The sequence below is a fragment of the Pan paniscus genome, chromosome 7 (genome assembly GCF_029289425.2).
Source record: "Pan paniscus chromosome 7, NHGRI_mPanPan1-v2.0_pri, whole genome shotgun sequence".
Lineage (NCBI taxonomy): Eukaryota > Metazoa > Chordata > Mammalia > Primates > Hominidae > Pan > Pan paniscus.
Genome location: NC_073256.2, coordinates 15,338,116 through 15,353,105, shown reverse-complemented (window position 1 = coordinate 15,353,105; position 14,990 = coordinate 15,338,116). Strand labels below are relative to the sequence as shown.

General features: G+C 51.4%; 1 protein-coding gene across 7 annotated transcripts in view; it reads left to right on the top strand.

Moving 5' to 3' along the window:
• ERICH1 (glutamate rich 1) overlaps positions 1-14,990 on the top strand; it is an 81,833-nt gene that overhangs the window by 61,011 nt on the left and 5,832 nt on the right. For 2 of the 7 annotated variants that reach the window (XM_014345882.4, XM_063606622.1), the window contains exons 6-7: positions 7,534-9,653; positions 11,042-11,478. The exons of 1 other annotated variant lie outside the window; for it this stretch is intronic. In XM_014345882.4, coding sequence (XP_014201368.4) covers positions 7,534-7,610 — 77 coding nt within the window. In that variant the 3' untranslated portion in view covers positions 7,611-9,653; positions 11,042-11,478. Of the gene's footprint in view, positions 1-1,103; positions 1,578-7,533; positions 11,479-14,990 lie in introns of those variants that run through there. 4 more of the 7 variants (XM_034965590.3, XM_034965588.3, XM_034965586.3 and 1 more) reach the window with 3 other exon arrangements.

Here is a 14,990-nt window from a genome sequence, read left to right as displayed (position 1 = left end):
CTCCTCTGCCTCTTCTCTGGCTCAGCAGTTACTTTTCCTCAGTCATGGGGGCTGCATTCAGCTGCGATGCCAGCATTAGGGCCAAGCTCTCCCGCTTCTGTGATGTTTTATTACACGTACTCCTTATCAGTAGTAGCTGCCATTCCCTGAGTGTTCCTCCCACCGTGCACTGAGAAGGGCTGAGGATTTCCGAACATCAACCTCCTCTAACCCTCTGTATGGGAATTAGATTTTTATCATCCTGACTGTTGGGGCTTTCTAGAGCTCAGGCAACTTGCCCCTGGGCGGGATGGAGCCTGCCTGGGGGGAGTGTGAATGAGGCTTCTGTTGTCTGTGGCTTGGCTCTATGTGGTTGGAAACTTCAGAAGCAGTAGATTCCAGGTGCAACATTTGGTGCCCGGACAAGTTGTAAAACCTGACCTTGGGGAGAGCCTTCACTGGCAGCCAGTGTCCACCCGTGAGCCCGGTGAGCACAGACGTTAGAGCCAGGGCCGGCGGGCTCAGAGGTCGGAGCCGGGGACCAGTGGGCTCAGAGGTCGGAGCCTTGTCCCTGCCGTGAAGCTCTGAGGGTTGGTGGTGACATCAGGGGCGATTGTGGCATCGCGATTGTGGTGTCTTGGCTGCCTTTGGCCGGCGCTGCCACAGCCCTGGTTTCATGACGTGGGCACCACATGGTCCTGTGTTGTCTCACTTACGGCTCCACTTCTGGCTTTTTTCTACTTGCTCACCCTTGACATAAACTTCTATTTCATTTTCATTTCGTTTTATATGTGGGTTTTCTTCCAGGTCTGATATTAAGCCTATAATATTGCAATGTGATGTTTTGAAGTTAAGGTGTAATAGAGCCAGTGAACCAAGGGTTCACACCCCAGTGAAATACAAATATTCAGAATTGAGCCACTGTGTTGCCATACTGATTATGTAATGTGTGATTAACAAGTGTAATGTGTCACTTTCAACATCAGTTTCATGCCAAAGTTGCATTTTATTAGATTATTTGGGAGTTCACTTTGGGCCCAAAGGCTCGTGTCTACATAATAATAACTTATGATTTTTCTTTTTGTCTTTGTTTTATTTTTTGTTTTGTGTTTTTTGCTTTCTAGACCATGCCAGAGTAATCTCAGCTTTCTTTAGTTACTGGATCACACATATCCTTCCTGAGAAGAGCAGTGACTAAAATGGAATATCTCTTTAATAACAGCTCCTCTTTAACAAAAAAACTTAAAAGACAAATGTGAGATGGGCTTAGAGTTAGTTCTCTGGGAACTTGAAAGACATTTCTGCCATATTATTTATTCACGTGTTTGTTCCTGGTGGGCAAGATGCCATCTGAGGCTTCAGATGAGAAATTGGGGTAAAATGGAAATTTTTCACTTATTTGCAATTATATATATCTTGAATTACTACATAAAACTTGATTCTGTTTTTCTACTTATTGTAAAAATTGAAAATGGACATTCTGTTAAGTTAAATGTATAGTTTGAAGCTCATATATTTTTATGAAGTTTTGAATCACCTTGTATCTGAAAGTCTCTGTTTTAAGAATGCTTTCTGGGTATTAAAATGTTCTAGTTTAAGTAGTTTGAATATAGTTGAGTTTTTTTTCTCTTCTCTACTTTGTGAATCATATCAGGTACCTGTTTTTCCTGTTTCGATTTTCTTTTCTGTCATAGAAGCAGTCGTCAGTTCTTGGTATTACTAAGTGTTAAAAGCATCAGTCAGGCCGGGTGCGGTGGCTCACGCCTGTAATCCTGGCACTTTGGGAGACCGAGGCAGGCGGATCACAACGTCAGGAGATCGAGACCATCCTGGCTAACACGGTGAAACCCCATCTCTATTAAAAATACAAAAAATTAGCCGGGCGTGGTGGTGGGCGCCTGTAGTCCCAGCTACTCTGGAGGCTGAGGCAAGAGAATGGCATGAACCCGGGAGGCGGAGCTTGCAGTGAGCCGAGATCGCACCACTGCACTGCAGCCTGGGCGACAGAGCGAGACTCCAGCTCAAAAAAAAAAAAAAAAAAACCATCAGTCAATTGGTACAGCATTTTGTGAGGGCAGGTGCCTCTATCTATGATAGGGTTTTATTGTGGTAAAACATACATACAGCTCATTTTAGTCATTTTAGGTGCATGATTCAAGGTACCACATGCGTTTGCCGGGACCACCACACTCGTCCTGTTTGTGGTGAGAGCATCCCTCTGTGTCTTCCAGGACCCATGTGTACCCTGTCCCGCCTGTCCTGCCTATCCCGCCTGTCCCACCTGTCCCGCCTGTCCCGCCTGTGAGCATCCGTGTCCCAGACACTGTGTGGGTGCCCATCTCCCTTCCTCTAGGGAGTGGAACTGCAGGGTCGCCTGGTGACGGTGACGTTCTGAGGAGGTGACAGGCGGGCTGCTGGGCTCCCCACTTCCCCAGTGCTGATCAGGGCCATTCTGACGGGTGGAGGTGGCTGCTCAAGTGTTGCTGTCCTCTTCTGTCTGTCTTTGGAGAACATCAGCCCAGACCACCCCTGCCCAAAGCTGATGCTTAGATGGGCAGCGTGGAGGGAGGGGAAGGAAGCCTTGGCGTCCCCGCCGGCCCCTGTCCTGCCACTTCCCTCCAGGTCCCTAAGAGACGTCTCTTCCACATGTTGGAACCTTCTGGAAGCAGGTGAAACAGGGATGTTTCTGGCTCTGGAAATAGTCCCCTTGGATCTGGTGGCCTTGCAGTGTCCCCGTCTTGATGCAGGTTGTAGGCCCTGGAGCACAGGCATGTGGCAGCGGACGCCACTCTTCCCAGCGTCACCCGAGGACAGGACGCAGGCTGCTCCAGACAGGGTGTTCCCAGGAGGCCACACGTGAGGCAGGAGCTGCAGGCGCCGCTGCTCCACCGTCTTTTGGCATCAGGGGAGCTGTGGTTGTCTGCAGGGCGCCCTGCCCGCCCCTGCCCTCCCTTCTCTTCCCCTAACTCCGAAGTCATTGTGAGGCGTGGGAGTGGCCAGGAGCTGCTCATCCCACAGTAACTACCTGTGCTGCAGTGGTGTCCAAGCCGGACTCCTGCCTCCATCGAGAACCTCCATGGCCTTGTGGAACCTGGGATCTCAGAGGCACCAGCCTGCAAACCTCCCGTTTAAATGCTTCTTTTTTTATTTTTTATTTTTATTTTCTTTTTGAGACGGAGTCTCGCTTTTGTTGCCCACGCTGGAGTGCAATAGTGTGATCTCAGCTCACCTCAACTTCCACCTCCCAGGTTCAAGCGATTCTCCAGCCTCAGCCTCCCAAGTAGCTGGGATTACAGGCATATGCCACCACACATGACTAATTTTGTATTTTTAGTAGAGAAAGGGTTTCTCCATGTTGGTCAGGCTGGTCTTGAACTCCCGACCTCAGGTGATCCACCCATCTCACCCTTCCAAAGTGCTGGGATTAGTGGTATGAGCCACCTCACCTGGCCTAAATGCTTCTTAATTAATAGCACATGCTTTGCAAATATGAAAATAAATTCAATATTGGCAGACTCATAATTTTACTATTCTTAACGTCCCATTTGTGTCTTTTAATGATGAACCATCTCCATCTTCTCCATCCCCTGCAAGTGAATGCACCATTGCAGGGGTGGTGGGTCATGTGTGGCCTTTTCCTGGGTTGCACAGAATCCCTGCCCTTGCAGGGGATGGTGGTTCACATGTGGCCATTTCCTGGGTTCCACAGAATCCCTGTAGGTTCCACAGAATCCCTGTCATTGCAGGGCTGGTGGGTCATGTGTGGCCTTTTCCTGGGTCCCTGTAGGTTCCACAGAATCCCTGCCATTGCAGGGGTGGTGGGTCATGTGTGGCCTTTTCCTGGGTTCCACAGAATCCCTGTAGGTTCCACAGAATCCCTGCCACTGCGGGGGGTGGTGGGTCACGTGTGGCCGTTTCCTGGGTTCCACAGAATTCCTGTAGACTCCCTTCTTGCTTCTGTGATCCTGTGGGGCTTTACTTTGCGAAACCTTCTGCGTTCACTTTCCTGACCCTGAGAATATTGAGGAATAGAGGTACAGTCGAGCAGGTGGGATGCTCAGAGTTAATTCGTTTTGTGTATCATTCTGATTCCAAAAAGGAAAATGCATCTTCTGCAAAACAAAAGCAAATAAATCTTGTCTCTAATATGTCAGCATAGATATGATAATCTGTTTATTCCACTGTGTTTGAAGTTAGATAATAATTAGATCAATTTATCTTCTACAATAGTGCAAAATATTCAGTTCATGTAATTTATTTTCTGTAAACCATGTCAGTTAAGACAGGCAGAGAAGGAAACAGTCAGGAGCATGAGGAATTGTCAGGTTGCCAATATTAAGACAGTTGTGCCTAGAAGGAAAAAAACACAGAATATCTGAGCCTGTCAGTACTGCCTGCACCCTGGGACCTCCGCCTGTGTCTGCAGAGCCTGAGAAGAGAGGGCTTGCACAAGCCGGTCTCTAATTTGTTTCCCAGGCCCAGCTGCCGCCAGGCTCCAGGGCAGAACTGTGGTGGGTTCAGGAGACTCCAGGGCCCACAGGGTCAGTTCTGGGCTTTGCTTTTTTGTGCAGCTCTTGCACCGAGCGCTCTCCAGGTGACATGTCCTCTCATCCCGGGGCTCTTCAGAGAATCGCAGGAATGTGTTCCACCCGCTCCAAAATAAGAAATGTGCATGCATCTGCCCCATCTCGCACCAATATTGGGTACAGCTTTGAAGGGGTCAGAAATTCCTCAAAACTTATTCAACAGGATACTGTGGTGCAGTGAGTTCCCTACCAGGTTACTTAGGGCTTTGGTCCACTGCGTGAATCCTGAAGGCTGAGAGCGAGCCAAGGTCACAGTGCCTGGTGGAGGAGCAGGTATCCCAGGAACCCGGAGCCAGCCTGAGAACCGCCCAGGACCCGGCGGAGGAGCAGGTATCCCAGGAACCCGGAGCCTGCCCGAGAACCACCCAGGAGAGCAGTCCCATAGCTCATGGCCGGCAACGAGCCAGGGAGCACAGGTAGAAGCAGCTCGAAAGCTGCGGATCTTAGCGCTGTCCTGAGGCTGCCCAGGCAGGCTGTGTCCCAGCCATTCTTTCATCTCTTGCTCCCTCCCAGTTTGGGCCGGGGCCAGGGATGGAGGAAACTGAATTCCAAAATTTTTATTGTAAAAAAAATTAATTTTCTTCTTCTGCATAACAAATGACCACAGGCATAGTGGCTTGAAACGACACCATTTGCTGCCTCGCAGTGTCTTTGGGTGGGGATTCAGTACAGCCCGGGCTGGGACCTCTGTGTGGGGACTCACGGGCCGCCAGCAGAATGCTGTTCGTGTGGTCGCAGGACAGAGGCTCCGTGTCCTTGCTGGCTGATGCTGTGGCCGCTGCCACACCTCAGGGCACCAAGTCCCAGCCCCGTGGCCCCTCCAACCTGGCAGCCGACCTCAGGGTGGCAGAAGAATCTTCTGGTATGGAGAACCTCTTTTTAAAAATGTCATTTGACTCCATCAGGCCTGCCCAGGTAATCTGCCTGTTGTTAAAAGTCAAATATTACAATAACAACTGCCAAGCCTCATCACAGGTGATGGCCCCAGGTGTGTGTGAACATGAGCACATGCTGGAGGGGAGGCCATGACACTGGGCAGGGGCCAGGGGGAGAGTCGGGGAAGGCCCTGCCTTCGGGAGCTCAGCCCCACCTCGTTGCCTCAGCACAGGCCTCTGTTCCACTGCAGCTGTATGTGGCACAGTGAGTTGATGAGGGGCTGCCCCCTTCCCCTGGGGGGCTTGAGGCCAGGATCCTTGTAAGGGATTGAATGACGACACAAAGGAAGGGAGATGGACAGACAGGGAGCCGCCTGCCAGTGGAAGCCTCGATGGTCACCCCCTCCCCAGGATGCTCAGTGCACACCGGAGATCTCGATCGTCACCCCCTCCCCAGGATGCTCAGTGCACATCGGAGATCTCGATGGTCACCCCCTCCCCAGGATGCTCAGTGCACCCCAGAGATCTTGATGGTCACCCCCTCCCCAGGATGCTCAGTGCACACCAGAGATCTCGATGGTCACCCCCTCCCCAGGATGCTCAGTGCACACCGGAGATCTCGATGGTCACCCCCTCCCCAGGATGCTCAGTGCACCCCAGAGATCTCGATGGTCACCCCCTCCCCAGGATGTTCAGTGCACACTGGAGATGTGGGGACCCTACCAAGATGAGATGATGGAGTCCCAGCTCCTGAAATCCAGAGCCTGGTAAGGGCCCCTGGGTCGCAGAGCAAGTGAAGAAAAGGCAGAGGAAGGACGGCCAGGGAGGAATTGGGGAGGAGCCAGCTCGGGCCCCATAGCAGGATAAGCAAAGCCCACAGCCTGGCATCCTCATGTCCTGCAGGTGGAGTCCCCGATCGAGGCCTCGCCCTGAGGCTGTGGACGACACCTTCTCCCTGAGTCCTCTTGTGGCCTTTGTTTGCACCAGGGGCGTCTCTAGGGTCTTGTCCTCCTCTTGTCCGATTGGGTCAGGACCACCCTGATGATCTCATTGAGGCCTGGTCACCTCCCTAAGGCCTTGTCTCCAAATGCAGCCACATCAGAGGCCAGGATCAACATGGATGTGGGCCGCGGATAGTTCAGCCCATGACACAGGAAGAATAATTTGAGGAGAGGAACAGGAGAGAACTGTGCCTCAGGGATGGGATGAGGGGTTTGGGAAGAGGGGTTTGGCCCACAGTTCCAGGTGTTCAGGGAGGTCGAAGCCCCTGCTTTACACTGGACTGGACTCGGGGCCTTGTGTCTCCACCCCCTTCCGGGGCTCTGGCCTGACCACCCCACAGGGCTCACAGTAACCCACCTCCCGGGAGGCCCAGTGGAGGCCAGGCTGGCAGTCTTCTTCCTGCAGGGAACCAGCCCCTCTCCCCAGTCACCTGGGGGCAAATGAGAAGGGGAGGGGCAAGCAAGGGGCCAGGCTGGGCCCTCCTGTTCCTGTGGTGAGGGTGGGTGAGGAAGTCCAGGAACCACAGTCCAGCTGCAGCCCAAGCCCTGGAAGCCAAAGACTGGGGCCCAGCCAGAGGCCACTTGGGCACGAAGAAGGGCAGCAGCAGCCGGAGCTAAGAATGGCCTCTAGAAAGGGGCCGTGCCAGCCACTCTCTCAAACGTGGTCCGTGGGGATCGGGTGGGGCCCCTCCTGGATGCCCCTTGGGGGCTGGTGGGCCCAGCCTTGTATTTGGACATTAAAGGCAAAGGAAACGCCAGCCAGTTAAACCACCTCTGCCATTCTTCCTCTTCTGGGAGTGGCTGGGGTTGAAGGCAGTGCTCGTGTTCATGGCCCTTTCGCTACGTCTGATTTGTCACAGATCCAACAGCATCTGGGATCTTCCTCTGAAAATCCCTCTCATTATCGCAAGGAATTCCTGCACATTACTCAGTCCTTTAATTTAACGTGGCATGACATTTATATCATTCTAACCTCCACCCTCACTCCTGATGAAAAGGGCGCCCCTGGCGTTCAGCTGAAACCCACGCAGATGAACTCCATAATCAAGCCGCTGTACAAAATCCAGTGGCCAATGATGCATTTCCCCACAGAGACCCAGAATGGATTTACCATCAGGGAGACAATGGCGCCAGTCTGGATTGACGGAGCAGGAGCATCATCATCTTAGACAAGCATCACCCCTGTGAGTTCTACTTGATTCAAAACTGCCTAAATCCAGCCCCAAAACATCAGCCTAATGGCTAATGTCAGTGTGACCTTAAATCACAAATGAAACCTCTGACCAGAGACATGCCAACCCCGAGATAACCTCCCCTCCGACCAGAGACACTCCAGTCCTGCAATAAGACTCTCCTCCACACAGAAACATTCCTAGCCTGCGATAAGCTCCCCCTCCCAGAACTCTTAAATACCCTTAGTCTCCAAGAGAAAAGGCTCCTGACCGAAATCGGGCAGAAGCCCCTCTCAGGTTTATTCTCCAAAATAAACCTGTCTTAGATTGTTGAGCTGCTTTTCGTGTTTCTTTCTTCTTCAACTCTTGCAGTATCTATCACCATTATTGTTACGGTTTCATATTCCACATTGCAACCAACCTTTAAGAAACTACAGTTTGTTGAGTTTTGCTGTTGTATAAAAAAATCCATATTTATTTGAGAAAGCTATTAACATACTCCCCTCTTTCCCAATCTATTAAACATTTGCTAAGTAATAGTAAAATTGTTTGCTCTTAAAAATTATTTTTCACTAAAATGCATTATTTAGGTTAACATATAAGGAGTGTATTGTTTATCTTAAATGAATTAATCCATAATGTTTAAGTTTCTGCTTTGTTTTCTAGGCTGGAGCATGCTGGGGTCTCCCCGGGGGCTCTTCAGAGTGAGGGAGTCCTGAGGCCAGGAGTCTGGGAACCACTGCTGTGCACTGTTTGGCACAACACTAGCTGAGGCCCCTTGTAGAAATGTTCTTCCCAGACCTGCAGCAGGAAAGACACAGCGTGAGTGGGGATGTCCTTTATTCCCAGAGGCAAGTAAGCCCCAAAATTCCACACTTGTCAGAGTGACAGGGTCCCAGGGGCAAGCCCTGGCTGATTTCAGCCTCAGTGCGAACAAGATCGTTAATGGAGGATGACGCATTACAAAGGGCAGTGTAATCCATGGTGCATGGTCCATAGCACCAGAGCACAGGTGGGGAAGGTCAGGAGGAGAAAGCTCTACTTCTCACAAAAAAGTGGGGCAAACAAACATAGAGATGACAGAGTTAGCAAAGTGCTTTGTCATCCCCAAGGGAATAATAACCAAACCCAACAAGGACGATCCGGATGTTAAAATCACCGGGTCAGATATTTTGGGGAAGGGGAGAGTCCCAAAGCCTCACCTTACCCCACAGGTGACTTGCAGATTTCGAAGGGGAGGAGCAGCTTTGCAGGGGGGATCCAGCCGCTGGCACTGAGCACCCAGACGGGAGGCTTGTAGGGGAAAACAGAAAAAGGAGGAACCGGGGGAGTTTAGAAGATGCTGTGGGGATGAGGGGCATGTCCCTCGAGGACCGTGCCAGCAGCGAGGCCATTCGGAGAAGACTTGGGAATGGCTGTGGTCACGGTCAGTTCAGACCTGGCAGGCAGGTCTACAGCCTGATTTGGGGAAGTCTTGAGGCCATGAGTCTGCAGGCACAGAGACAGCCCTGCAGCATCATCTGCGGAGGCTGAAGAGGGAGCCCCTGGTGTCCACCTGGGCAGGGGGAGGGACCTGTTGGGATTGGGTGTAACTGCGAGAACAGCATAGTGGATGGGCGGTCTCTGCACCTGCGTGTGTGGAGGGAAAAGTAAGACAGGAAAGGATGTGTCATGAAAAACGTGGTCGTGAGTTAAAAATGAGGCACATACAACAATAGAAATTCTGCAGGAATGTATTTAAATAATACATTGTCTACCATGTGTGACTGTGCATGAGAGAGGAGTGGAATGGAAGTGGGGCACAGAGGAAGGAAGGAAGAAAGGAAGGAATGCAGAGGACAGAATGAATACAGATAAGGAGCGAGCAAGCCAGAGAAAAGGCCACACATGCCCCCAGAATGATCCCCCGTGATGAAGGTTGCTGCGTGATCCACTCGGCCCCTGGGTCCCAGCAACTGACCACAGCAAAGAAGAAAAGAGGAGCTCCTGCAAGGGCAGGTGCTGGTGCACCATCGTCCAGAACACGAAATGCACACGTAGGTAAGAATGTAAGTCTATGTGAGAGATGGGCAAACAAAAACGAGTGAGACTCCTATTACATACGCTCCTGGGTGTGCTGACGTACAGAAATCCTCTCTGCAGGCTTAATTACTATCTGCCGTGTTGGATTTGCTTACAACCTGCCCGTGGCATGAGGGCGTCTGAGCGTAAGAGTGAAAGAGAATTTTAGAATAAGTTGGACAGCGTCTGTCTCCTGTCTAGAGACAGCCAAGTCCTTGCTGTTAGAAAGGCGAAGCTGAAGAACAAAATCAAACGTGGCTGCTCTTCCTAGTCCCTTGGGGCTGACTTGGCGTGGGCTTGGCCTGAGGTCCCGTCGTGCATCTGGGCTCGGCAGAGACCACTCGGGGTTGGTTTTCCTTTTTGTTGTTCTCCAGGGCTTTCTGTAGTGAGCTGGGCTGAAGAGAATTTGTTACTAAAGATAATTAAAGTGCCCAAGTGAGCACCAGGGCGCAACTCCCCAGGGGGCTGGCGTCCAGCCTGAGAGGATTTGGTCACCGCAAGCAAAGCCATTGTGACCCACTGTCTCCAGCTTGGCAGGTGTTCCCGCCTCAGGTTCCTGCTGGGGGGACAGCAGCCACTCGGGGGGTCCTCTCCTGGGGCAAACCCGTGGTGTATCTACCTGCACTGCCACCACGGACACCACTGCCTGCCCCTCCCAGCAACGGGGACACTGTGATGTCAGCCCAAGTCCTTGTAGGGACATCTCCATGGCAGCCTGGGGGGGATGTCACTGTGGTGGCCTCGGGGACGTCACCTAAGCCATCTCTGGTAGACAGTGGGAGGTTCCTTTCCATCTTTCCCTTCAGTGTGTGTCTTTACATAGTTGCCAATATGGATCCATAATTTTTTAATTTATTTAAAACTGTAGTCAATGTTTTTTGATGTATAGCATACATATAGAAAAGTACATAAAACATAATGTCACAGCTCCTTGAATTCTCACAAAATGCCGAGACCCCTGTAACCCACACCCAGATCAGGAAACAGCCCTCCCCAGCACCGTAGCCCCTCGAGGAGGCCCCGTCCCAGCTCTGCCCCTCCAGTCACTCCAGGTTTTCTCTTACCAAGCTTCTGAAGGAGCTTCCTGGCCATCCATCCTAATGGTAGCACAATATGCAAGTAAGTTAACGGGCCTCAATTAACTTAGCTATTCCTTTATTTGTGAACTGTTACATTGCCTTAGGATGAACAGGGTCTTAAAGCCTTTGGCGTATTTTGCATTATTTTCTTATTTAGATTGAAAGAACTGGGGCTTTTGAGGCAAAGTCTACTATACTTTAAAAAATACATTTGTATTGTGATACACATACTGTAAAATTTACATTTTAAAATGTAGAGTTCCCAAACCTAAACTCTGTCCCCATCAGACAGGAACTCCGCAACCCCTCCCTGCACCTGGCAGCCACCAGCCATCCTACTTTCTGTCTCTGTGGCTCCGACTTCTCCGGGGACCTCTGCTCAGTGCCACCCTGCGGGATTTGTCCTTCTGTGACCAGCTCATTTCACCCAGCATAACATCCTCAGGGTTTCTCGTGTTATAGCCTGTGTCCAGATTCCCCTGCGTGCACGTGGCAGCCACCAACCATCCTACTTTCTGTCTCTGTGGCTCCAACCCCCCCAGAGACCTCTCCTCAGTGCCACCCTGCGGGATTCGTCCTTCTGTGACCGGCTCATTTCACCCAGCATAACATCCTCAGGGTTCCTTGTGTTATAGCCTGTGTCCAGATTCCCCTCCTTTTTAAGGCTGAATCATATTCCATTTGTTAAAAGAAACACTTCAACTGAATTAAATTTAAAGGAGTTTAATTGAGCAATGAATGATTCATGAATCGGGCAGCGCCAGAATCACAGCAGATTCAGAGAGACTCCAGGGATGCCTCGTGGTCAGAACAAATATATAGACAAAAAAAAGGGGAAGTGATATAAAACTCGGCAGTGAGGTACAGAACAGCTGGATTGGTTCCAGGTTGGCGTTTGCCTTATTGGAACAGTTTGAATACTCGGCAGTCTATGCATGGTTGACGTATGGCTGCTGGGATTGGTCAAGACTCGGCCACTATTACAGGCGCAGACTCCTGAATTAGGTTTTCAGTCCTGTCTGCTATTAAGGTAGGTTATAGTTCGTCCACAAGGACTCAAATATAGACGTCCTGGCATCCTTCTCAGGCCACATTTAGTTCGTGTTAGCACATGGCACTGTGTCCATTGATCTGTAGATGGACATGGTGCTGTTTTCACCTTTTGGCTGTTAAAATAATGTTACTCTGAACATGGGTGTATAAGCACCTGTTGAGTTCCAGCTTTCAGTTTGGGGGTTTATGCCCAGAAGTGGAAGGGCTGGATCATACGGTAATTAAATCTGGGTTTCATTTTCTGAGGAATTTCCACCCCGTCTTCCACAATGGCTGTACCGTTTTTCATTCCCAGCAACAGCACATGAGTGTGCTCATTCCTCCTCATCCTCTCCAGCACTTATTTCTCGTTTGTAAAAATATGTGATAATCATCCTGATGGTTATGAAGCAGCACCTCGTGGTTTTGATTTGCATTTCCTTGCTGATTAGTGGTGCCGGACGTCTTTTCGCGTGCGTGTTGACCTTTGTCTATCTTCTTAGGAGAATTTCCATTCCGGTCCCGTGCCTACTTTTGGGTTGTTTTGTTTACCACAGTTTTTATAAACCAGTTCTACATCAGATGAGCTGTGTGCCCCTGGTCTCTCCAAGTAGCTTAAATTCTCTGAGCCTGAGGCATCTCCTAGGAATGAAGACACCCTGTAAGCTCAACACCATTATTCATGCCTAAGACAACTACACCAATTCCCCAGCTTTTGAATGACCATAGGAATTATCACCAGAACAGGACACTTTGGAAAGTGAATGAGGTGGGATTAATAATTATGCCGAAACAGCAGGTGTGAGCCAGAACCATCCCAGGCAAGCTCGTGGTCACTTTATGTGATATCAACTCCACTCCGTTCCTATCTAGATTTCCCCACTGTCCCCAGCACATCTTTCCAACCAGCAGCCAACAACGGTCAGGCTCTGCATTTGGTTGCGAGCCTGTGTTGTCTCATTTATCTCTGTCCACTGCTTCCCTAAAGGTGGTGACTCTGACGGGGCCAGGCCCCAGTCTTGCTCTTGTAGAACAGCTTCTCCCTCCATCACGTAACCCTTCCTCCTGCCGGCTGCATTTCCTGCCACCGGAAGTAAGGTCTTCAGGCGTCGGATTCAGAGGGCACGTGGGTGCAGGGTGAGTTCAGGGAAGGTGTCGATGGGGTGGCATGGAGCACCAGGGCAATCGCTTGTCTGAAGAGGTGAGTGCAGAGCCGTCGGTGGTAAACCTATGCAGAGATGCCCCAGCGCCCGCAAACGCTCTGCCTCCAGGTCCCCGGATGCCTCAGCAACTGCCAACAGCCTTTTCCCAAATCAGTGCCCTCATTCGGGTTGCAAAATAGTTGATCTTCTAATTTCACCATTCCTGCCACATTTATTACCAAGCATTCTGTGAAAAAGGCTTTTTTCTCATCAAGAGGAAATGAAACACACTTTCTCTTAAGCAAGGGGGAACTGCTGAAGTCAATCCCTTTCCTCACCGATTTCCGAGTAGAGTTGACAATGATGTCAGAGTGGCCGCCGAAGGGAAACCAGATGCCCTCCCCTCCCGCTCCATCTCAGCCTCTCTCTCCCCTCAGTCTTCTCCCCCCTCCCACTCCGTCTCAGCCTCTCTCTCCCCTCAGTCTTCTCCCCCACCCTGCCCGTCTCCCTCGCTCTCTGCCTCTCCTGTCCCTGCCCACCAGCTGTCTCTCTGGCTTACCTGTTTCCCCTGCCCCCAGCTCTCCGTCTCTCTCCCTAATCCCCCTTCCCACTTCGTGGACTCCCAGGTTCTTCTTTGGCCAGTGGGAGCCTCTCCGGGCTGGCTCCTGCATTTTCTCCACCTGCCCCATTGCCAAGGGCACTTTCTTGCTCTGAAGGCCCTGAAGCCCCAGGCTTACCGGAAACTTTCTGTGCCCCGGAGCTGGGATCAGCTGCTTCTCCAAGGAGCCCTGGGATGATATTTGTAAAGATAGATTGCAAAATTAGAATTAGTATTTTCAGAATCCCTTCCCCTCTTTTCCCACTCCCACCCAACCCAGTGTCACAGTGTCAGGCAGGTTCGGGAGATGAGGACGCCTAAGCCCAGCGCCACTTCTCTTCCCAACCCTGGACTAACAACTTGAGCTGAACCAGATGTGAACTGAAGCCCAAAACAACTGACATTGACTTGCAGTGTCTAATTCAACTTAACTGAAATGCAGTATCAATGTTGGCCTGAATCAAGCCATGGCAAGATGTGTGATAAGCCAGGGACTGTGGCTCCCCAACAACGCATCTTCCTTAAACCATTGAACCCGTGCAAGACTAGAGCTCTATCGTGCACGAACGAGGGGTGTTCTGCCTGGCTTCGGTGATTCGTATCTGCTGTCATTTGTAAACTGTTTCTACACCGCCTTGGTGACAGGACCCCAGATCTATTTCTCAGTCACACTCAAGGAGCTCTCCTGGGATAACACACTCCAGGGCTCTCACTTGGACCTTTCACCGTGAATCGTTGAAGCCTCCTGCGGTGGCTGCAGCCCCTTGCTCTGGCTTTATCAGGTCAGGTCTGGGCTCTGCAGGCCTCGGAGCCCACAACAGAAGAGACCCTTTTATCAGCGTGCGCTGCAGGGTGGCTGCACCCTCTTCAGGGTCAGGGTGGCCTGAACTTGCGTCCTGCGCCTCATGTCCTCCTTCTCTCCTGCCCTACGGCACGGTGCCGGCTCTGGAATCTGAGCGCGTTGACACCGATTCCTCCCTGGTCAGGCTGGCTGCTTCCCTTTCAGTGACTGGGGCCGGCCTCGGGGGTACCTGCAGCCACCGGGGCGGCTGCTGCTGGGAGCTCAAGCCCATTTCATCCTCACGTTAGGATGTGACAATGCCCTGCCGAGGACGGTAACTGAGATGAAAAACGAGTTAAGGCGACAAGGGCTGCCCTTTCAGTGGGTGGCATCCGTGAGGCAGATGTCAGCCCCCAGGGCAGGAAAAAGGAAAGCCCGTTCTGCCTGCATCCTCTCCTGAGACTGTGTCACTAAAGTTGGAACAGGGAGACCCAGCGAGGACAGGGGCCACGGAGTCAGACCCCGGGGACAGAGTGCTGACTCGGCCTGGCGGAGGCCGGCGTCCTCATCGACAGCACGGAACGGGAAGCAGCTCCTCGAGTGCAGAGAGGAACGCGGGCTCCATGCTGTGCTGCGCACTCAAACGCCCTCAGCTCTGCGCGCTCCCGGCATGGAGCGAGCACT